The sequence below is a fragment of the Melitaea cinxia genome, chromosome Z (assembly GCF_905220565.1).
Source record: "Melitaea cinxia chromosome Z, ilMelCinx1.1, whole genome shotgun sequence".
In the NCBI taxonomy this organism is placed as follows: Eukaryota; Metazoa; Arthropoda; class Insecta; order Lepidoptera; family Nymphalidae; genus Melitaea; species Melitaea cinxia.
The window spans coordinates 11789809-11814821 of record NC_059424.1 but is presented as its reverse complement, the minus strand read 5'-3'; the positions used below and the strand labels follow the sequence as shown (position 1 = coordinate 11814821).

The 25013-nt window shown below is 31.2% G+C and overlaps 1 protein-coding gene across 1 annotated transcript in view; it reads right to left on the bottom strand.

Annotated features, from left to right (window-relative positions):
* The window catches only part of LOC123668360 (titin homolog), a 45204-nt gene that overhangs the window by 5180 nt on the left and 15011 nt on the right, over positions 1 to 25013 (bottom strand). Inside the window, exons 9-22 of the mRNA XM_045602097.1 lie at positions 24510 to 24890; positions 21596 to 24016; positions 19223 to 19687; positions 17492 to 18193; positions 15667 to 16398; positions 14847 to 15479; positions 5427 to 13220; positions 5095 to 5343; positions 4574 to 5011; positions 4322 to 4494; positions 4061 to 4154; positions 2272 to 2905; positions 1718 to 1884; positions 34 to 243 (exon numbers count right to left, since the gene is read on the bottom strand). Of these exons, the coding sequence (XP_045458053.1) occupies positions 34 to 243; positions 1718 to 1884; positions 2272 to 2905; positions 4061 to 4154; positions 4322 to 4494; positions 4574 to 5011; positions 5095 to 5343; positions 5427 to 13220; positions 14847 to 15479; positions 15667 to 16398; positions 17492 to 18193; positions 19223 to 19687; positions 21596 to 24016; positions 24510 to 24890 (15093 nt within the window). The remainder of the gene's footprint in view (positions 1 to 33; positions 244 to 1717; positions 1885 to 2271; positions 2906 to 4060; positions 4155 to 4321; positions 4495 to 4573; positions 5012 to 5094; positions 5344 to 5426; positions 13221 to 14846; positions 15480 to 15666; positions 16399 to 17491; positions 18194 to 19222; positions 19688 to 21595; positions 24017 to 24509; positions 24891 to 25013) is intronic.

Genomic DNA, 25013 nt, shown 5'->3' with positions numbered 1-25013 from the left:
TTATAGTTTTCAAAACTTTTTCTTCAAACTGACCTTCACTCAAACGATATAGTGGTTCAAGACCACAGCAAAATTCAGGAGCTATGTAGGCTCTAATGCCTTTGTCAACCACAAGGTTACAACGGCAACTGACCGCACCGCAGCTATTCCTAGCCATTGCTTCATATACTCCGCCATCTTCTAATGTAGTAGGAGCTATCTCCAACGTATAAAAACATTCATCTTGGGATGCAGTGTAGCGTCCTGCAACAAAACTTTAATTTAACTCAAGTGTCACCTAATAAATGTATTCCTTCTAATAGTAGTGTAGGTCAAAAAGCTAAATACGAATTTTTACTCGAGTGTCGTGGCAACCTACTGAATTGTGAAGATTAGACGATAAAAAAAACTATATATGTATGCCCCTTCGACTGTGGGGAGAATGTGTAGTCAGTCACAAGGGAATAGTTACTCGGGCGCATCAGATATTAATAGTATATGTGCCCTACGTGTTTTTGATAACGGAAAAATATTATCTGCCGGTTATTGTCGTTACTAACAGATTGAGAAATTTACTCCACGTAACTGTCAGATTTTGGATAAATACGACGAGAATATCCAGATGAAACGCCTGTATATCACAATAATCTGACCCGTTCGAGTTTTTATAAAAATATTTTTTTTACTAAGGGATCGTTTATTAATCAAGGGGTTCAGAAAAAATAATGCCAGGAGAAAAAATACACCCGAATTTTAGTATATTAGCTTAAAAACCTCACCACACATCACCAAGGTGATGGTGACCTACCTAGAGGATTAAAAAGTAGCTAAAAAACAAAAAGTGATTAATGGAAGACCCCCTAATCTTAGTTGCCCTAGATATTCGACACTATATATCGACACCTTATATAAAGAGCATTGTAACTATTTCATTACCGACATACTGAAGGTAAAAATAGTATATTTCATTACAAGTGTGGAAAGGCTGTCATTGCAAAGAGTTCCGACAAATGTCTACCCGAGCTGAGGCGCAGCCGAAGACGAGGGTTGACAGTCGGAACAAGTTGCAATGACGGTTCCGCACGTGTACTGAACGACTATTTTTAATACAGTTGCGAAAAAATGAAGCAATTTAATAATTTAATAAATAAAATGGCGCCAACCGTAGAATATAAGCAGAGTTTTTTTTTCTTCACCCATTCTGGTAGGCAAAGGGAACTATGCCCGTACAGCCAAGTCTTCGGTAGAAGTTTTTTATTGATATGAAATGAAAATGAAATTTAATAAGATGAAATGAAATGAAACCTAACCAATTAATAGTAGAACAATTTATTTCATGTACGTATGCCACTTTATATATAATAGCACTTGGCCATTTTTTAAATGGTACTAAATTGTAAAACGCTCTCCTGAAAACTTAACAAAATAAGATACAATGTTCTTCATATCAGCGGTCGATATATAAAGAGCTAAAGTATGGTTGGGGTACTTAACAAGGTGAAAAGCCCTACCTACTATGTTATTCTGACACGCTCGAGTCTCTTACAAAATCCCCAGTATGGCTACCCTAGTATTTAAATCAAGTACTCTTATTACGTAGGCACGTTATTTTTCATTTAATTTCAAGGAACTTTGAAAAGACTGTACCGTTTATCTCTCTTTTATATGTTTTCCAAGAAAGTGTTTTATTTATAATGTAAAAAATTAAACATATTGTGACTTTGTTAATATTAATTACCTTCGATAGTAACTTCTTCTTCATTCTTAAACCATTTCACAAGAGGAGGTGGGTTTCCAACTACTTGACATGTAAGACGAACTGGGTAAGTCGCTTGAACTCGTCGATCTCTCAAACGCATTGTAAATTGAGGCGGATATTCTCCATCAATACCTGCTGATCTTTCTCTATAAATAAATAACAAAAAATGTATTCATATTTATTTGAACTTAACCTTTTTTGTTAAACTGCTAGTTGTGCCCGCGACTTCGCCCGTATGGAATTTAACAAAAAAGTTACTGTTCAGTTCGCAGAGTTATAAAATAAATAAATTTCTAAAATAAAAGTAGCATAAGTTACTTCTTATTACATCAGCTAGTGAAAGTCCCGTCAAAATCGGCCCAGCTGTTTCAGTGATTAGCCGGAACAAACAGGTAAACAGACAAAAATTGTAAAAATTGTTATTTTGGTATATGTACCGTGTATACAAGCATATGCATTTCGTAAAAAGCGGTTATTTTATTATTACAAACAACACTCCAATTTTATTTATATGTATAGATTTTCGTACATGCCTTTTCAATTTAGCGTCGGCTTCCCAAATTTGTCGATCTGTAATAACTGCCATTCTTGCATAAGTAGAAGAACGGCCGTGTACGTTGGTTGCTTCACAGCTATATCTTCCTTCATCGTCTATCTTTATTTCTTCAATTCGTAAGGAAGTATGAAAATTATTCATTTCTATGATTACCCTTCCCGGTTCTTCTTCAATTTCATGCCCATTTTTCATCCATACTATTTCAGGTATCGGTTTCCCCGTGAAGCTACAATGAAGAATCGCTTTCTCACCAACAAGCACTTTTAATTGACCAGGTAAAATTTCAACAAATTCTGGTCTATCTCCTGCTAAGCCTATACCAATTGGAACCGATGTTTGTACTGATTCGCCCCAACCATAACGATTCCTTGGTGTAACTCTAAAATGGTATTCTTCACCATGTTTTAGGTTAAAAACATCAAATGAGTTGCGCGGTGTGATACCTAATTCTATCCAACGAGCTCCACCTTCTTTTCCAAGAAGCCAACTTTCTACTTTATAGGCCAGAATAGGAGCTCTTGACTGATGATCAGATTTTGGCCAAGCAAGAGAAACCCAATTATTTCCACCATGAACAACACTAGGTTCACTTGGAATTCGATCAGGAACAGCTAAAAACACAAATCATCAATAGAGTTCTCAACATTATATTAATAATATTGATACGTGTGTGGTTTAATGATTAAATTTATAATGGTTAATGGTTTTCTAAAAGACGGAGTAGAGTTTCTAGCCGATTCTTCTTACGAATCGGTGATAGCTTGACATTAACCATAAATAATTTATAAATAACTAATATTATTATGATTTGTAAAATGACGATTCAAAAATGCTTTTAAAGCCTAACTCCTTGAGTAAAGTAATATTTGATTTTTTGATTTTCAGCATACGTTTTACATTTATTTGCATGATATATATGTTTATATTGTTACATTCACTAAATACCAGCTAACCTGACAGAAGTTGTCCTATCTTGGACACTGTCAAATGCGAGAAGTTTAAACGATCGTAACCTTTTATTTAATTTATTTCGATTTACTGCTCAGTTTTTTGATTTTGTTTTTTGCACGAACGTTGTACTCGCTCATTATCACTATAAGTGTTGTTAAGCGCTACTAAAACTCGGTTTGACCCTTTTGGCATTTTTTTTTTATTTCTAGTATTTGTGGAAGAACAAAAAAAATTCTTTCAATAGTACTAAATAATACGTCTTAATCAATAAATATACAAAAAAGCTATGGTAACAGTACTTTTAGTAACTGGAATATCCTATTTCAGATATTTAATAAAAACTTTTTTAATCAACAACATAATCTACTTTTCACTTATACACACGTAGGTACAACTAGTAGGACCAAAAAATAAATAAAAAAAAGCGTAACAACGCACGCAGGACTTACTGCTAGTTAGACATAAAAAGAGTAAAAATCCTATTAAAAAATCATAATAATACATTTATTCGTAGATAATACGTTAAGAAGAAGTTAACAGCTGTACCCTGCGAGCGTTGCTACGCTTTTTTTTTGTTCGTACCAGCTCAGAAACCTTTATGGGCTCATGCATAACACTTTGCTGAAGATCATGACATGATCCAATTGCACATTGTTTACGATTCTATAAAGGATATACAGACAAACATTCTGTTTTATATACATATATAAATAAAAATAAAAATTTAAAAATAGTCAGAATGAAGTTATTGAAGATGTTATTAACTATTTAGCATTATAAATTTTTAATCAAAATTGGATCTTGTAACAACTTACATTTATAGTTTCGGTCTAAAGATGAAATTGCCAAATCGTCCATCGGATAAGTCCAATCCGATATAAGATTTTCAGAAGAGGCTCGTTGTCTAATCTAAAAATGTAAAATCGAAGATGTTTTTATTGTGTAATTTGTTTAGGAATAAAATTTTTATAATAATGTGATAAGAAACTTTAAAATTCCTTTTAATGCACTTTTGGATAAAATAATATAATTTAACTCAAAAAACCAAAAGCCTCGATTTAAATACTGGTACTTACAACAACTGTTACAAAAGCTCTGTCACAACCGTAAGCATTTCTCACGTAAATACAATATGTACCAGCGTCAGAAACAACAGTCCTTTTTAAAGTAAACTTAACATAATCATCAGATGTCATTTTACAAACTCTTTGGCTATTTGTTAAATCTCGTATACCCTTCATAAAGAAAACTGCAATAAAATTATGTTAGCATTTTATATTAAAATATCCTCGTAATTCAACGAACCATATAACTAAGACAAATTGTACCTTTAGCTTTAGGATCTCCATGTACTCTAAATGAAATATTTAAATCTTCACCGACTGAAATTATTACATCCTTTTCTGGACGACTAACAATCGTTGCTGGTTTTCCTTCATACTGGTTAGGTTGAACGACAGTTATAGACGCGTTCATATCAACATTGCCTTGATTACTATATGCCCTACAAGTATATAAGCCGGACTCTTTCTCTGTTACGTCTGGAAGGGCTAGCGTATATAGATCACGATCAACGTATGTTTGTGCATTTCTGTACAATTCCGTCACGGAATGTCCTTCTCGCAACCATTCTACTCTAGTAGGCGATCCTCTTATTTCTACTTGTAATCCAATTGTACCACCCGTAACAACTTTGTGATCTGAAAGGACGTTTGTAAAATGCGGACGACGTGATTCGAGACCAGGACTTGAACGGCCTTTTTTACCTACAAAATTATTCCATTAAATTTATAATAACGTAAAATAATTACAAATTACACGATTAATGAAAAGTAAATTAAAAATTTACCAGTAAAGAAAACATCATGCGTAATTTTATCGGACCACACAGAGCTTTCAGCTTTACAGGTATATTTTCCTGAATCTTCCGTAGTAGGGTTACTAATCGTCAATCTACAAACACCATCAGCTAAGTAATGAGCTTGATAACGCTCACTTAAAATGGGTTTGTCATTTTTGAGCCATGTTATAGTTGGAAGAGGTTGTCCTCGAATTCGGCATTCTAGTATTAATTCATTTTCAGCTAAATGATAAGTATCTACGAAAAGACAATAAATCACAAAAAAAAATCTAATAGAAATTATAACAATTATCTTATATATAATAATTGAAAATACATACCACGTATTGATCTGGTAAATGTTGGTGGTATAGGAGAAGCTTCAAAACTTGGATATACTTTTAAATTAGCAGATGACATTATTGAACCATTTTTGTTTTCAACACAGCAACTATACTCCCCTGAATCGCTTGGTAAGGCATTAAGTATTTCTAAAGTTATCAAGCCATCGACAAACTTACTTCTAAACTTATGTTTATTTTCTAATTGTACTCCATTTTTATACCAAGTAACTTTTGGCTCTGTAGATGTTAAAACAGTGCAAGTTAATTTTACACGAGAACTTTCTACTGCCGTACGGTCTGTTAAGAATGTGGAGAATACTGGCTTCCTTTTAACATCTCGAGACGAACTACTTCGTTTTTCTGACAATGTACTTCTACATTCACTTGCGGCCTTTGTTTTTTCTTTTATTTGAGATCGCCCTTCTATGATGTCTGATGCTTGCACTATAGGTGGTGGGATAGAATATCTCAATTGCAAATCGTGACGTAGTGTCTGGACTTTGTATATAGTTTGAGCTTTATTGTTAGTTATTTGTATTTGTGACATGGTATCGTCTACACAATACGCTTTTGGTAAGTATCCTGATGGCCTAGAAAATTCTGATTCAAAATCTGTTAATGTATTATCTGCGATAATAGTATTCGTTATTTTTTCTGTTTGCTCATTTGCCATTTGACCCTTACGAATATCTTTTAGTATAGGTGATGTTTTGTTTTTTAACTGTTCAGAAATATCGTAATCGTTAAGTTCCTCCAACTTTTCATCTTCTATTTCTTTTTCTTCTGGGTTTATTTTGTCACTTTCTTTCTTCTTGATCAAAAGAATCTCTTTTTTATTTTTACTTGTTTCAACACTCTCTTTTTCATTTAATTGCCTAGCCAAATCGTTTGTTACATTTATGTTTCCATCCCTTTCAGCTTCTTTCTCATAAAGAAATTTAGGTTTCGTTTCTTTAATTTCTAATTTATTTTTTTGTAAAACTGTCGTTGTTTGTTCTTTCTGTTCTATATTCTTATGATTATCCTGATTTTGTTTATCGTCTTTATTGAAGAGAACATTGGCGTCGTCGGGCTTGGTACAATAAGGACCAATATTCGGGTCAGTAAAATTTATCATTTCTATATTTTTGTCTTGAACTAGCATATTTTTTTCGTTCGTTTCTTGTGGTTTTTTTTCTAATTTTTCATTTTGCACTTCTGGTTTGGAAGAGTCAAGTAATTTTTTAGAACGCCTTCTTTGTCTCTGCATTTTATTCTCGGGGTTTTTCTTCTCCTCTTGGATTTGCTCTTTAGATTCTTCTTTTTTGTTAGGATTTTCTTGAATAATTGTTTGGAGTTGTTCTCTGTTTTTTTCATTACTTAAATCCTTTTCTACCTCTTGTACCTTTTCTAATAAATGAGTATCATTAGCTACTTCAGGGTGCTTTAAGTTTTCAATTTCTTCAATATTTTTTTCTTGCCTTTGTAGAATTTGACTGACCTCTTCCTTAGATATATAACTATTACCAACTTCACGACATCTATTTACTTCACCTTCAGAATCTTCATTGTTTGTAATGAGAGTTTTTTGTTTTTTATCTATATTTATATTATCTATATTCTCCCCTTCTTTTTCAGCTGTTGCTACGATTAATTGTTTTTTACTGTCTTGGTTTCCAAGAATTTTTATGTTTTGTGTCGTACTTATTGATGTTTTATTGAAATCATTTACTATATTATCTAAATTATTTTCAACATTTTTAACATTTTCTGTCTTGTTTTCAAAATTTGTTTCGGAATATTCTTTTGTATTGCTACTTTTTGCTACAAGTTGGCCGATGTTATCTTTAAATTCAAGGCATTTAGTTTCTTTGTCTTTTTCTGTTTCTATTTTTTCGCCACAAGATTCTTCCAGATTATTCTTTGAACCTTTTAAGTCGTCTTGGCTTTTGTAGGCGATTTTACTAATAGTTTCTGTTACAGAAAAATCACTAAGCACGTCGCTAAATGAATCTCTTTCTATTTTGATTTCTGCATTTTCTTCTTTTTTGATAGGGTTATTTAAGACTGAAATTTCTTTCTCTATTCCTCCTAATTCAGTTATGGTTTGTATTACGATTTTTCCTATATTTTCTTTCAATTTTTCTTCTATGTCACTATGTCCTACATGTTTTTCTTCTATTAAATTTTCTGTTTTAGAATATTGTGCTTCTTCTATGATCAGTTTATCTTCTTCGATTTTCGCTTCAACTTCCTTTTCAATTTCTTTTTCATTATTTTTTTGTTTTCGCGTTTGTCCATTATCAATATGCTCAATGCTTATTTTGTTGTCAATTTGTGTTTTAAGTGTTTTTTCTGTGTTTTTCTTAATATCATAAGAATCAGTTTTAGTATTTTGTCCTGATAATAGTAATAAATCATTATTATTTGCTTCTAGAATTAAAGTTTCGTCACTGCAAATATTATTATTGCCTTCGAATTTTAATGGTTTATGGACAGAAATATTTTTATTCATTATTAGGTGTTTGTCATCTTCTTCTTTATAAGCATCTTGATTAATCTCTTTCTGAATAAGTTGATTTGAATCGAGAATATCGATGTGACCCTGCTGTGTTATATGTTCATTTGTATTTTTTGATTCAACATCTTGTATCAGAAGCATATCTTCTTGTTTTGTATCAAATAAATCAACTTTAGTTATTTCATTAATTAATTCATCTATATCTGTTTCGGTTACTTCTTTTTGTGCAACTGATTCTTTGATAGATTCATTATTGTACGACACTGTTGTATTAACTCCAAAATTATCTGCGTCATCTTCTTTTCCTGAGATTTTCGTTTCTGGTTTTGGTTTAATTATAACCTTATCATAATGTTTTTCCTCTTGTTGAATTTGTAAATCTAAAGTATCACATTTCGTCAGTATTTCATCTAACTGTGTTTCAGTTGCTATTTCTAATTTTATTGAACCAGTTAAGTTCTCAGAGTAGTGTTCTGGACTACAAGACGATTTTTCTTCATTAGCTACTTCATGTGTTGTGATTTCTGTTTTAATTTCTTTAATGAGATCGTTTATTATTTCATCATTCGAAAAGTCACTTTTATTTTCTTTAACCTCTAATTCAGCATACATTTTGTTTGTTATGTCATCAAAAGATACAAGGTTATCCATAACTTCTTCTTTGAAGTTTTTGTTATCATTTTCAGTTACTGAGTTGTCTAAAGGCACATCTTTACTTTGTGCAAAAATGTTGACAGATTCTGCAACCATACTTTCAGAAGTCAAAATAGTTTCTTTTTGTTGTTGTTCCTGATCCTTTACTTGATCCTCTTTGCCAACTGTACTCTCTTCATATTCTTTTGTCTCCATTACATTTATGGACTTCTCATTTTTATCGAGACTTACTATGACTTGTTTTTTGCTATTGTCACATATTTTGTTTTCTTTGATTTGTTCTATTTCATGTGGTGTAGATTTATCAACAAGTATATCTTTATTTTCCAAAACAGTATCTACTGATTTTTTAGGCATACTTTCAATGGTCGATACAGTTTCTTTTTCTTGTTGTTCCTTATCCTTAAATTCTTTCTTAAGTTGATCATTGTTTCCAATATTGCACTCTTCATATTCTTTTTTCCCGAATTCTGTTGTGGACCTTTCCTTTTCCTCAATATTTACAATTATTTGTTTTTCACTATTATCACAAACTTTGCTCTCTTTGACTTGCTCCTTTTCCTGATGTTTAGATATATTAAATATGCCAACATCTTTATTATTCAAAGATGTTTTCTCTGATTCCTCAAGAGTAGTTTTAATATTCGATACAGTTTCTTTTTGTTCGTGATCCTTGAATTCTTTCTTAAATTTATCGTATTTATCAGTACTACTCTCTTCGTACTCTTTTGTTTCTAATACTTCTGTGGACTTCTCCTTTTCCTCAACATTTACATTGACTTTACTTACACTGCTATTACATATTTCGCTATCTTTAATCTGCATCGTTTCCTGGGGTTCGCATTTTTCAGCCGGAAGGACTGTATTTGTTTTAGAAGTAGTTACTGCTTCTTCAAGTGTACTGTCAATATTTGATACAGTTTCTTCGTATTTTTGTTCCTGTTTCTCAAACTCATTTTCAAATTGTACCCCCTCTCTAGTACTACTCTTTTCATGCTCTTTTATTTCCGATACTTTTATGGAGTCTTCCTTGTCTTCGATATTAGCTATGATTTCTTTTACACTATCATTACATATCTTAATGTCTTCAACTTGTTCTATTTTCTGAGGTATTGACTTCTCCTTTAAGATATCTATATTTTTATCTGAACTATTTACAGATTCTGTAACCCTACATTTATTTTCTGTTTCTATCTGTGCTTTATCCTCTTTTATTTCAGTTCCTTTTAAAGAATCTTTCTTTTCCTCACCATTGTTGGTGAATTGGCCTTCACTATCAGCATATATTTCGCTCTCTTCAATTTGTATCGTTCCTCGAAGATTTGATTTATTGGTTGGCATGTCTATATTTTCCACACAAGTATTTATTAGTTCTTTAACCGTACTTTCTTCTGCAAATAAAGTTACTTTTTGTTGGTGTTCTTGTTCTTGACATTCCTTAAATTCGAACGTCTTCACGTTGCTCTGACCAGGACTACTCTCATAATACACTTTTATTTCCATCTCTTCTTTCTTTTCTTCATCCTCTTTTGTAACTCGTTTTTCATCACTGTGGCTTACACACATTGTAACTTCTTCAACTTGCGTTATTGCCTGAAGTTTTGATTTCTTTACCAGCATGTCTGTATTTTCCATAAAAGGTTGAACTGATTCCGCAACTGTACTTTCAATAGTTGAAATAGTTTGCCTTTGCTGATTTTCCTGTACCTCATATTCTTGTTTAGGCCGAACTTTATTACCAGTACTCTCTTCATTCTCTTTTGTTTCCATTACTTTTAAAGATTCTTTTTTTTCCTTGCCCTGTGCAACGATAACTTTTTCATTTTCATCACAATTTTTGCTTTCTTTAGGTTGTTCTAATTTCTGTGGCTTATACTTTTCACCTGGCATGCCTGAGCTTTCTAAAGATTTTTCGGCCGTACTTTCAATTGGCGATAGAGTTTCTTTACACTCTTGCTCTTGTTTTTCGAACTCTTTGTTAAAGTGTTCCTCAATACCTGTAGTGATTTCTATATTATTTACGATAATTCCCCCTTCCTCATTTTTTTCATACATATCGCGCAGTTCAATTGGCTTACTCTCTTGCGTATTTTCATTTTCTATAGAAGGATCAACTAATTCTTCAACTTTTCTTTCAATACTCAATACAGTGTCTTTTTTGTGTTGCTGTTCTTGTTTTTTATAAACATTTTCTTCAACCTCTTTCGTTTCAGATAGTTCTTTGTTTTTCTCGTCATCTGCGTTGACATATTTTTCGTTTTTATCACATACTTTACTATTTTCGATTTGTTTCTTTTCCTGCTGCTGAATTTTGATATCAACTTTTTTACCAAGCTCGTCATTATTATCTATTGAAACAAATTCAGGCAGAGTTTGGTCATCATTTAATTGTTCCTTAGTGTTTTTGTGTAAAAGATATTCACTGTCACAAACCTTTTCCTGATTTACTTCACTGACCTCTATCTCATCTATATTTTCTTTTATTTCTAATGACTTTATGAATTCTTTCTTTTCTTCAACATTTACGATAATTCCCCCTTCCCCATTTTTTTCATACATATCGCGCAGTTCAATTGGCTTACTCTCTTGCGTATTTTCATTTTCTATAGAAGGATCAACTAATTCTTCAACTTTTCTTTCAATACTCAATACAGTGTCTTTTTCTTGTTGCTGTTCTTGTTTTTTATAAACATTTTCTTCAATCTCTTTCGTTTCCGATAGTTCTTTGTTTTTCTCGTCATCTGCGTTGACATATTTTTCGTTCTTATCACATACTTTACTATTTTCGATTTGTTTCTTTTCCTGCTGCTGAGTTTTAATATCAACTTTTTTACCAAGCTCGTCATTATTATCTATTGAAACAAATTCAGGCAGACTTTGGTCATCATTTAATTGTTCCTTAGTTTTTTTGTGTAAAAGATATTCACTGTCACAAACCTTTTCCTGATTTACTTCACTGACCTCTATCTCATTGATAGTTTCAGGCGAGTCAATTTTAGTTTTTTCTTTGATATTTGTACTATCGGTATAATTTTCTTCGGTTTTCATATAACTTTTTGAGCAAGAATCTTCCTCTAATGGTATTCCTTCTGTTTGAATAATGCATTTGTTTTCTAAATTCATGTTCGCAAGCATTTTTTGATTTTCATCTGATTGTAAAAATTTGCTTTCTACTTGATGCTGTTGAATACTAGCATTTTTAATTTCCTCTTTTAGTGTTGTGCTCATAATTTCATCTACTGTTAACATACCTTGAGGTACACTCTGTTTAGTTATCACATCTTCTCCGTTACTGGTTTCTTCATTTTTTATTATTATTTCTGGTAAAGTTTGTCTAAATTCAACATTGACAACTTCATTTATTATTGTATTTTTGTCGTCTTCTCCTCCATTTACATCCTCTTTGTAAGGGGCCGTTTGTGATGGAATTAAGTCACTTCCCGTTTTATCTTCATCTTTTTTTATCATCATTTCATTTTGTATACATTCAATAATAACTTTTGTTAACTCCAAAATAATTATAGATAAATCCTTAAAAATAGGAATTTTTTCCTTAACCTCTATTGTTGTATAAGGTTCTATATCGCTTAATTTTCTATTAATATGTTTTACACAATCATGAACATTTTCGATTACTTCTGTATCTAAATTACACACACTTTCTAACACTTCCCTAGAAAGTACAGAAACTAATTCACCTAAAATAACTTTTGTAAAAGCTGCATCGCCTGGTAATCTTGCTGTTTTGTCAAAATTAATATAAAATTTAATATCTTCAAAATGATTAAGAACTTTACGCAAGGATTGTGAAAATTGTTTCCAATGAGTTGATGTTTTTTCGTTTTTTACTAATTCCCTCACATTTTTTATTGATGTCAAAAAATACCTTGAAGGCTTTCCATAATTTTCGTACATATATTTTTTTTGAACACTAGAAATAGTCCCTCTCATATTTGAAATACTTCCATAAACACAATGTACAGCTGATATTATATGATCCCGTGTTATAGGGTCGACGTCTTTTGCAGATTCCAAATCTTTTTCTAAACAAAAAATTTTTTCTTCTACTTGATCGATACTTTGAACAATTTCAATTCCTTCCATAATTAAAGTGTCTGCATTAGTTAAAAATTTTAACCTTAAAGATTTTATAGAATCTTTTATTTGGTTCAAACTAGATATTATGTGTTCTAAATGTTGAGTATTTTTAAAACATGAAACTTTTTCAATTATTTCTATTGTTTGCATAGCATCGTTTGAACATTCATTAAGCTCATCATTTGCTACTTTATTTGTCGTGGGCCTTACAATTTCTTTAAATTCATTTATTTCACTTACATGTGCTACAAGCATCTGTAAATTTGTACAAGCTTCTTTTAATAGAGCTTGTGGACTGTTTTCAATAATCTGTAGTTGAACACTTCTTACATTACACTCTAGATCTTCTAGAGTTTCGTTTATTGCATCACCTATATTTCCATCAATATCACTCTTCATTTTCATTATAATTGTTTGTACTTCATCAAAGCTATTCTGCATCGCTTCTAAATTTTCATCACAAGAGATATCAATCATATCGTTTACTTCTTTTAAGAGATTTTCTAATTTGATTATTGAATTGTCGTCGCCAAAATAATCTGTAAAAATAAAACAATACTATAAATATGTACGTACAAATTTATATTTTTTTTTTAAGGGACCAAATAGTTAGTACAAATATTAAAAAAAAAAAAAAAACAAAAATAAATATCAAAAATTAAATCTCAAATTATATGTGAACTTTGAAACTGTCAATATACTTGTAGAAAAAAAAATATGTCAGACATATTGCCATTCCCAATTTCATTGGACCAGACCAATAAAACCTGCACATATATCTCGGATATATTTAACACTTACTGACTGGCAAAAACAGCGAGTACTAACTTCATTTTGATTTTTTAATTTAAGGGGATCCCAGACAAATTCGGCCGTTTTCATGTGCTATAAAGTATACGTTAAAGTTACGTTAAAAATATCAAATAAATGTATGTTGTAACTCAGATTCAGTTTATTAATGTGACTATAAGATAATTTTATAAAACTCTCTAAATAAAGAGAAATAATTGTTTACCTGGACCTCCTTTCGCGTACAAAAATCGTATAGGATTTCTAATTTTACTACTTACAATAGTGAATATTTTTTTTATTAATTAAGAATCCTGTACTTAATAATTCTACAGAAGGGTTTTTTATTAAGTGTTGTATTTTATTAGAAAATCGTAAAAATATAATTTCTGGTTATTTGCCGGGCGACGGGCGGCTCGCGGCAGACGGCTAGAGGCCTTTGTACGGTGAACTTGTGTCGCTCGCCATCGCACGCTGCTCTTGCTTACGCGCAAATCTATTTACTTTTTTTAATCCAATATAGGCATGAAAATGTAACAGACAGACAGACTTACTGTTAAATTTTGCAATTGTATTTACTTCAAATAAAAAAATAATTTAAATTATTAATTTTGAGCTGTGTAAATGTAAAGCTGCTTAGTTTGTGGTCTAAGATCCGAACCTAAAGTCGATCTTCACCGAGCCGATAATAGAATAAAATATAAATTTAGTATATCTATACAAACAAAATTGGAGCGGCTGTTTTTAATATTAAAATAACCGCTTTTTACTAAATTCATATGGATGTATACACGATACATACACAAAAATAGCATTTTGACAATTTTTGTCTGTTTGTATGTCTGTTTGTTCCGCCTAATCTCTGAAACGGCTAGACCGATTCTGACGGGACTTTCACTGGCAGATAGCTGATATAGCAAGGAGTAATTTAGGCTACTTTTATTTTAGAAATTTATTTATCTTATAACTGCGAACTGAACAACAAGTAACAACTAGTAATTAATATAATTTTATAGCCTAAATGATCGACACGACAAGAAGAAAATTACATAATAATTATGGATGATCACAACTTGTACGCAAGCTCTTGGTCTAGGAAACGGATCAATCGCATGTCCTAGTAGTATAAGCTAGAGCCGGTAGATGGCCGAGTTTAATAACCTTTACGTGATACTGATCAGGTGAAGTGCGGGTGGGTGGGGTGTGGCAAAGTCTAAATGCTCAAGGTCATTGAGAAGGGGGAGCCTCTTAAGGACAATTTTGTTTGTATGCCGTAGAAAAACTTATGCATAAAACTTATTAGTATTTTTTTTTTATAAAAGTGTTCCATATGTGTCATATATCATATATGAAGTTTTAGTAAGAAACAAAATTACCTATTTGCAACTTTTCTTTGAGTTCATCTGTTCTGTTCTTTTCTTTCATTGAATTCTGATCATGTATTTCTTCTGAAGTGATTTCCGTTTTAGTAGCGTCGTTTGAATCATCGATTATTTCTGTCGCATGCGATATTGGAAGTTCCAATTCCTCTCTGTCATTAATATTTTCTGAAATTGTTTCATTTGCTGATATTGTACCCAAAATATTATTGCAAATTATTTCATATTTAAAAGGTTCCCTTGTTATATGCACTTTGAGATCATCTAAATCCAAAATGCTTATATTAGTATCAATTAATGTAGTCTCTATTAACGTTTTGAGATCATTGCGGAGATTACTCAAGACTATGTTAGTTTTTAGCAATTCTTTTTTTCCAGCAAGGGCTTTTATATCTTCTGTTTCTCGACCAGTTGACTCTAGCAGAGACGTTACTGTTTTTTCCAATATTACGGCCAATTTTAATTGTTTAGTTGATATATTAGAAATTTCCGATTCAATTGCAGAAAAACTGTCATATAACTGATGAGCAATCTCTATAGACGGTTGTATGTCTTCTACTTTAAATAGAGATAATAGATCATTAACTGTTTGTTCGCAAAAGTATTCTCCTATATGGTTGATCAGATTTTCTGAAAAATAATAGTGAAATAATAATAAATAAAATTTTTATTTTTCTGTTTAACTTGAATTTTAATAAAACCAATTTTATTGAAGATAAACCAATTTGATTTGAGATAACATATAGTGATATTTAAATTTTGTATCAAATACCAACAATTTTAATACGATTTATTGTTACAAAATATAATATAATACCTTTAGTGATAAATCTTTTATTTATATCTATTTCTGTATCAAACTTCAAAATATTTTGATCTATTGTCGAACTAACAATAGTAAGATCTTTATTTTCTTCATATAGTTCTTTAGTATCTATTGCGGCTTTTTTATCTTTATAACAATTATTACCCTCAGAGTTGAGTAAATTTTGATTTGTTTCTAAGCTTTTAGTAACTTCTTTTGGTAAGTTATTATTTGCAATATTACAATTTAAGTCTTTTATAGTTTCAATTAGATAAGATTCAGCATTTGAAGAATCTTCTGTAGGAATTTGTTCAACAAACTTTGCAATGTTCGTTTCTTCATGTCTTTCGTTAAAATCATCACTTTCACTGACGGATGGTAAAGATTTAATATTATTAATTATTTCTTGAAGTGTACTGCGTAAATTAGTAACAACGTTTTTAAAACTTTGTAATTTCTCTCTTCCAACTTTATTTTCTAACTCTTGACTTTCTTCAATAGTTGTCTGATACGTTATTACAATAGCTTCATTCAAACTTAATATCAACTTGACTTGTTTTGTAGAAGATTGTGTCAAATCAATTTTCCCTGATGTAGCAGTTTCACTTAGAATTGTGTTCCATAGCTGTTTGGCTATTTCAACTGTTTTGTTAAAATTTTCAGACTGCAAAGTATGAGATAATTTGCTCATAACTGCCACAGTATTTTCAGAAATGTATTCATTAAGATTTTCAACTAAGATCTCTGTAAAAAAATGTTATAAGTGTAAAACTAATAAAAAATCTATACTAATATTATACAGCTGAAGAGTTTGTTTGTTTGTTTGTTTGTTTGAACGCGCTAATCTCAGAAACTATTGGTCCGATTTGAAAAATTCTTTTAGTGTTATATAGTCCATTTATCTAGGAAGGTTATAGGCTATATATTATCACCCTAAGACTAAAAAGAGCGTAACACTAATGAAGAATGTTTTAAAATCGGGGGTTCATTTTTCCATTTGAGAGCTTCCACTGCGTACGCTGTGAACACAGTTAAAGTTTCGCAAAAATCATGTATGACAGAATTGATCTTCTTTAAAAGTTCTAAAAAAAAAGTCCGCGACAGCATATATCTATCTTTTAAGGTAGGCTCACTATAACCTTTTTTATGTTAACAAAGTTTGTTCTAAAATTATTTTATTTATATTATTTATGAATTGTAATTAAACTTTGAAGCTTAAACTTAATTTTAATCCATAACTCTTAATATTAGAATCTATACATTTAATAAAATGGCAGGAAAGTCAAAACTGTACATTGAATATTTTTTTAAAAGAATACTTGGGGTGTGATCTACATCGATACCGAAGCCAAAAATATAGTTTTTAGATTTTTTGTCTGTTTGTCTGTATATCTGTATGTATGTCCGGGATAAACTCAAAAAGTACTGCATGGATTAACTTAAAATTTGGCACGAATATTATTAAGAAGTCGGATCAACATATAGGCTACATATTATCACACTATCAACTACGGAGAATGAGTAGTGAACCTTTATTTCTTCAGCGCGTTCTGTAACAACGCGTAATCTAACGACACATATTTGAATGTTGTTATTATGTTAATAACCATGCTATAAGCTAGCTTCATACTATAAATAAAGACATTCTGTAGTATATTTAGTATCAGCATTGCACCCGTGCGAAGCAGGGACGGGTCGCTAGTCATAAATAAAAAACTTTTCAAATTATTGAAACTCTACAGTTACTGAAATTCACCGGTATCTAACAGCTACACTAAGAAGTTATTATTTCTTTAACATAAATTAATTTAATATTTATGAAAATTGAAATCTTTACCATTGATTGTAGCTAGTTTTTCAGGTTTCGAATGATTATCTTCAATTGACTTAACTTCTTCCAAAATTAACCCCGCACTAAATGTTTCTTTTTCAACCTCACTTAATTGACTTGACGAGTCTAATTGTACATTTGTATTTGAATATGTACTCTGTGACAGTTTTGATTCACTATCCACTTCATTATGTTTAGTTAGTTGTATCGTCTCTAGCAAAATTTCTTCTTTTGCAATTTCTTTAAATTCATCTTTGTTTTCTAAAACGAGATTGGCGTTTTGTTCTTCAATATTACTTTCAAAAGCAGTGGTTGTTAAAATTTCTTCTGTAATCACGTTCATACTTGCTAATGCCATTAAATCGTTTTGTAAATCGGACACTAATTGTATAATTTTTTGTCTTATATCTTCATCAGCAGAAGATACTAACTTTCGTGAACTCTCTAAAGCCTGTATTTGCACTGACACCAGAGCTTTATGTAATCGTTGTGCTATTTCTGCCTGCTCTTCCAGAATTTTTCCATCAGAAGCCTTTCTAATACTGTTTTCGGAAGTTAGGTTTGTATTTATAAGACTTTGTTGTAATTCCCGTACTATATTGGCTGTTTCTTTCAAATCTTCTAATTTTATTTCTGCAGATACTTCTTCGACTATATCAATAATTTCAATATAATGGTCCATATGTTGCAAAAGCTTTTCTGTTTTTTCTACAAAAGTAAATAATTGCCTGTTTAATGTGGGTAATATATATAATATATTATATTGATTTAATACAACTAAGTATCGAAGTATATTATTGCGCATATAATTTTCTTATTTAAAATTTTTACTACAGGAGTACACAATAAAGAATAATATCGAATGATCAAAGCAATGGTTTGTCACTTAAACCATAATTTAATAATAAATTAATATTTGCATTTTTATTAATTTTGCCCTTTATTGCATGATTTATGAATGAATTGAATGAAAAAATATTTTATGGTTTTGTAGGCTTTCATTGACAAAAAAAGATAACAGCTGAGATATGAAACAGCAGAAAATGTCACACAAACACATCCTGTTGCTGAGTAAGGTGACCAAAGCTCTTCAGGTGATTTGGGGATTGAATCAACACCATTCCTGCGATGCATTTGCTGTTGCAGACGTCTATAAGCTACGGTAATCGCATGCCATCAGGTGAGCCGTACGCTTGTTTGCCAGCCTACTTATATATATTAAAAAAATAACGAACATGAGAAAATATCACCTCCTGCAACTGAAAAAAAATTGAGACCATACATGGTTTTGGAGTTTGTACGTAATATGCAAGGCATCGTGTATGCTTGCCTCTAGAATGGATCTATTTGTGTTTTGATGATGTTGATGATCCTCTAAAGCAATATTGAATTCACCTTGAGGATGTTGATGATCCTCTAAAGCAATATTGAATTCACCTTGAGAATATGCATGTGAATTTTTGTATAATGTGTGTTTCCTAAATTTCTAAATATCATGGCAGTTGACTTATCTATATGATATATGTAATTATCATACGGCTTTCTATTAAATCATGTAACAGCGTTAATATGAACCCCTTTAAAATTAGCTAATGAAAAATTAAAAAAAAAAATATGTTTTTGATTTTTATATCGCCTCTTACGTGGTCTTACGTAAGTATATTAGTTCACAAATTTTAAAAACACAAATAATGATAGAGTAAAATCTTAACAAAGTAGGTTTACTAATTATCATACCTTTAAGTAATGTTTGTTTTCCATCAACTTTTTCCGCGAATAATATTCGATCTAATATATTTTTAATGATGACAATAGGTTGACTAATTGTTTTTATACTTTCTGTCAGTTTCATGTATTCGATAGAACCTAAAATATCATTTGCGGTATTGTTCAATTTTGTTACCATATCTATATCATCGCCATTCACAGAAATATCATCGAAACTGAGATATTGTTCAAACTTTTTCACAGTTTCATTAATATTGTTTAATTGTCCTTTAACTAATTCCAAGTCAACTTTATCAATTTTCTCATAAAAAGTTTCTTGTAATAATTCTAAATTAATATTTTTTTTCTCGTCCATCAATTTATTATGAATGATTTCAAGAGGCGTAACTAATTCTTTTAAATGTAGAATCAAATTATCTGCTTTATTAGTAGAATCTTTATATACTTTTGATTTTTCAACCACCACATCCTTTTCTAAAACGTTTAAATTACTTAAGTTTACAAAGTTACATTGTTGTAAAGCAACAATATCTTTTTTGACATCATGGACAAATTGTATGAAAATGTTATCTTTTGATAATAATTCTGGTCTATTATTTGCAATTTGAGTTAACGCAATTTCCAAAGAAACTACAGCCTCATAAAGATTTTCTATTGCCCGTTTAATGTGCGCAGTATTTTGTTGCATTCTTGTTTTTAAGAAAAGCTCTGTGGTTTTCTTTAACCTAGAAATATCTGTATTTATTTCTTTATCTTGTTCTATAGGTTTTTCTAATTCTAAAAGTGAGCTATGTAACTTTTGACACGATTGTCGTAAGCTTACCACTTTAGTAGATACGTCTACAACATTATCAACAACTTCAACGGCTGGTAATATTATATCTATGCAATAATTTAAGTGACTTTTAAAATTTTGAAAATTTTCTTGTACGAAATTAAATTTTTCTGAATTCGTTTCTGCAGGATCATTTTTGACTTGTATAGTATTTACATCAATATTTGTCAGGCATTGCTGCATATCTTGTAATAAAGGGATTACTTCTAATAATTTATCAAAATTCGCAAAACATATCTGTTCTTGATTTGACTCGATTGTAATCGGATGCAAAATGCTTTCAATTTGTGGACATATTTCATCTAATCTGATTATCAGTGACTTCAAAGAAGTATATTCAAGGTATTCAACTGGTTTTAAGACATTCAACACATCCGAATTTTGTAATATGACTATATAATCCTTCAGTGTTTGCAAAATGTTACCTGGTGCTAGTAATAACTGTCGTTCGGCAAATAGAACATTATCATTTTCTTTTGTAGTTGCTATCATAAATTCGTCACCGGATAAAACATCTGCCGTAGTTTTTATACCCGATATATCATCTAATGTTGACATATCGTCGGTAACTTCTATTATAGGCTGCTCTTGGATTATAAGATGGATGCAACTTTTAAGGTTTTTAACGATATTTGCGATACTGCTGCTAATATCAAAATTAGTTTCACTATCAATACATTGAGATACAACATCATGTTGCAAAGTTTCTAAAGTATGACATAAATCTAAAAGTGTTTTTGCATAATCTGTCGATAATTGACTAAAATCTTCAGATTCAGCATTTTCGCATATAACTTGGTTAAGAACGTTTATAGTTTGATGTAACTCAATAAGTGAATTTGCAACGGACTGTGAAAAAGATACGCTTTCTATGTCTGACAAATTTTCATTTTTATCACTAAAAGTGACATTTAACGAAGCAATACAATATTTAAGATCAACTAAAATGGGATATACATTTTCTATTGCTATTTTTAAAGTCATGTCTTTCACGGTTTCATGAGTTATAACGTTACTAATCGTTGCTATAGTTTTTTCTATATTTTCAATCATGACATTTACTTTTCTGTCTTCATATTTACTTATAGATAAATCTTTTATATTGTCCAAATTGTCATTCAAACTTAATTCATCAGCTTTATTAATAGTTTCTTGTATACATAATAATGTATTTGCTATACTTGACGTCAAGGTAGAGTTTAATTCTGGTTGAAATACGTTAATGGAGAGATTTCTTTGAATTATTTTAAGAGTGTTAATGATACTAGCCAGAGAAAGTTCACTATTTGAGTCTATACCTTTGAGTGAAGCATTCATCCTATTAACGGCATCACAAATTTCTAATAAGTTAAAATATTTGTTTGCGTCATTGCTCTCAATAACGTTTTCTAAAACTTTAGTCAAGCTTTTATGAAACTCAGTCATGTAGTATTTTACACTGGAAACAGTTTCAAGCATTGGTAAGTTATTTTCCAAATTAATTAATATTTGAGCCATTTTTTGAAGAGCTTCTAACTTGTTATCGTTGTTTAAAATATCAAATTTACCAGTTTGGGCTTCGAGTTCATCTAATTGGATTGATATTGCCTTTATATTACATTTTATAGCATTTAATACTTCGTTTAATGCATCTTTATCTTCCATAATACTTGCCTCAGCTGAAAGTTGTTCAAATGACGTTCTTAATTTTAAAACTGATTCCATAGCTGTCTCTATCATTTCGGTATTATATTTGTGTAAGTTCGATTTAGACTCCGCTATTGAAAGTGTCTCTATCTGTTCCAAAGCAGTCTGTAAGTCTTGAATGGGAGTTGACATATCATTTAATATAATTTCACTTGTTTTGATGTTAGGAAAACTATTAGCCTTTGAAATATCTACTTCTTCTACTATAAAAAGTAAAGATCTAAGTGATCCTCGAAGATCGTGAATAGCTTTCTGAGTATCGTGTAAGTGTTTAAATTCTAAAGTTATCTCTTTAACGTTTTCACCTTTGTCAGACTTCTTATTTTCTTCAATATCTACCATATCCAAGCTATTACTTATAATACTTACTAAGTCTGTAGTCATTGTGTCAATGTTAGATTTGTGTATCTTTTCAACAAAAGGGCATTCATTAGTAACTGTTGCATTTATGTCTTTTATTATATTATGTAACTGTTGCCCACATTTTTTAATGATAGATATACATGTTTTTGTAACAAGTGTTTTATTTTCACGTTCTACGTCAATGCACTTATTGATTATAGTCAGTGAACGTTGAAGATTTTGTAATGACTCGGGGAGGTTGTTTAACAATGAAGTGATATTTTCGGAATACTCAACCGCTTCTCTAGTAGCGTCTGTAATGCAATGTATTTCAGATAGAGGAGTTATTAACGTATTTATCATTTCTAAGCTATTTGAAGCAGTAGCCGCAGTGGCCATAAATTCGGATTTTAGTATAATGTCTCTTTCGAGGATTTGTATTTCATTTATAACTTCTGTCAGAGATAAACTAATGCGATTCATAGCCGTCTTTACTTTTTCTTTATTGAAATCTATTTTTCCTACATTTGCTGCACATTCTGTTTTCATATCTGCCATATCTTCTTTCATTTTGCTGAAAGATTTCTCACTTCCAGAACTAGATCTTCTTGAGCTTCGGCTCCTGCGTCTGGTCTTTTTATGTTTAACTGCTGAAACATCTGTTTCAATCATTTGGTTTTGTAAATCTTCCCTAAGTACAACCGTTTTTGTGATATCAGAAGACTCTTGACCATCTTCAATAGAAGGTTTCGAAGATTTTGATTTAGGTTTTCCAGAACTTCGAGCACTTGCAAAGCTTTGAAGATCGCTTTCAGACAATATTTGAGTATCATCTTCTTTTTTTTCGTCCGAAAGTGATTGATCCCGTGATAAACTAAAGTAATCATCAGCACTCCTCTGTGAATCAGATTTTTTACGATAAGTTTTTTTAAGAATATCTGATTTTTCATCTGATAACAGAGCAATGGTTTTTTCTAAGTAATCTTCACCATCAGTTTCTACATCTAATGAAATTTGAGGGGCACCATTGTCTTCAGCAATTGAAATATCCTCTATATCAGCCTCGGTTCTAAGATCTTCTTCAGGAGATGTAAAATATTCAGGTGATACATCAATGATTATAGCTTCCATTAACAAATTCCCTGAAGTAGATGTCTCCTTTACGAATCTTAAAGGAGGAAGTTCAACGACATTATGTTCAGTTACGTTTTCTGATAGCTGGTCAGCATACATTTCTATTATTTGTAGTGCTTCTTCTTCCGTTAGATCAGGAGTCTCATATAAAGAAACAGATACTTCTTTACCATCAAAAGAAAACGATATCTCTCCTTTCTCGTCTAATGTCATATCACCGACGGGAGTGTCGTACATTTGTGACGTTCGTTCTTCGTGAATAGTACTTAGTGATAAGTTTCTTTGTAAAGCTTGTTCATCGGCTTTCTTTTTAGTTTTTGCTTTCATTGAATCCTCGAACCCGAGTAAAGATGCCGAGCTAGCTGCAATTCCCATACAGTTTTGCGCTTCACATGTATATGTACCAAGACAACATGTACCATCTTGACCGGAGATAATTCTATGAATGTCACCTGGTTTTAATTCTTCACCGTCTTTGTACCATTTTAGAACTGGCTGTGGTACGCCAATAACTTTGCACTCTAAATTTACAGCTCCTTCATCAGATAAAATAGCTTGAAGGTTTTCGAGGAAACGTGGTTTTTTAAAATGTCGAGGAATTATTAATTTAAGGAAACATGACGTTACACTGTGTCCATAATCGTTCATAGCAACACACTTCCATTCTGCCTGGTCCATAAACTCAAGATTCTGTATATCTAAGTGGAAAACACCACGTTCTTCTTTTCCATGATGACAACGAGACGACTCATCCATCGGTTGATCATCTCGGTACCACAATATTGTAGGTTCAGGCGGAATAGCAACTGAAACAAGAACAACACTTATTTTGTAACAGTAACTGAAGACAGAAAATTACATTCTTAAGCTTCGTTTAAAGAGAATATTGTTGTATCTAATGTTAAAGGAACTATTTCGCCTAACGTAAACACTATCCCACATCGAGTATTTGTATACATAATGTTTCAGTTCTATAACCTACAGAGATTATTATATTATTTATGTCATATTTTTTAAAATAAATACTACCACAAAACAAAGCATTGTTTCATTATTTAAAATCATTTTTAATTTACAAACATATGCTACCGGAAATTAGTATTATTCGGGTATTTCGTAGAATGTTTAAGCGCTGAACTAATTTTGATGAACAAGAACCCGCAGTCCTAAAAACGTCAACAAATAACTACAAATTTTTAACACTGAGTAAAAGAAAGGGAAAGAGCTCAACAGAATATGCTGTACTATCGTTTATAATTACTTAAAACATTATATTTACAAAGATTTTTTAAACATTACCTTTAATAGTAAAACGAAATGGTTCATCAATTTTTGCTTCAATACTTTTTAAGCCTTGGAGAAATTTCGGAGCTTGGTTTCTTGAAAATAACTGAAGCTTTTCTTCTTCATTTAGCTGGTTCTGAATATCTTCCACTGTCAGTTCAGCAGAGCTACTAGCTTGGCCCATACAGTTTCTAGCAATACAGCAATAAGATCCCAAGGAATTTGTACCCGTGAGCTGGTATACGTCTCCAGGTTTTAATTCCTGTCCATCTTTGAACCAACTTAGTAGAGGTGTAGGAAACCCAACGACTTTGCATTCAAAAGATACAAGGCCTTCTTCAGTTAAAACGGCTTGCAGGTTTTCCATAAACCGTGGTTTCCGGTAATTCTTTGGTACTGAAAATTACGAAATTATATTTAATAAGTATACAATTTAAAAAATATAAAACTATTACCTTAAGGACACGAAAAAAAGACACTTAGAAGAGAGAAGAAGAGACAGCTTACAATCAGTAACAA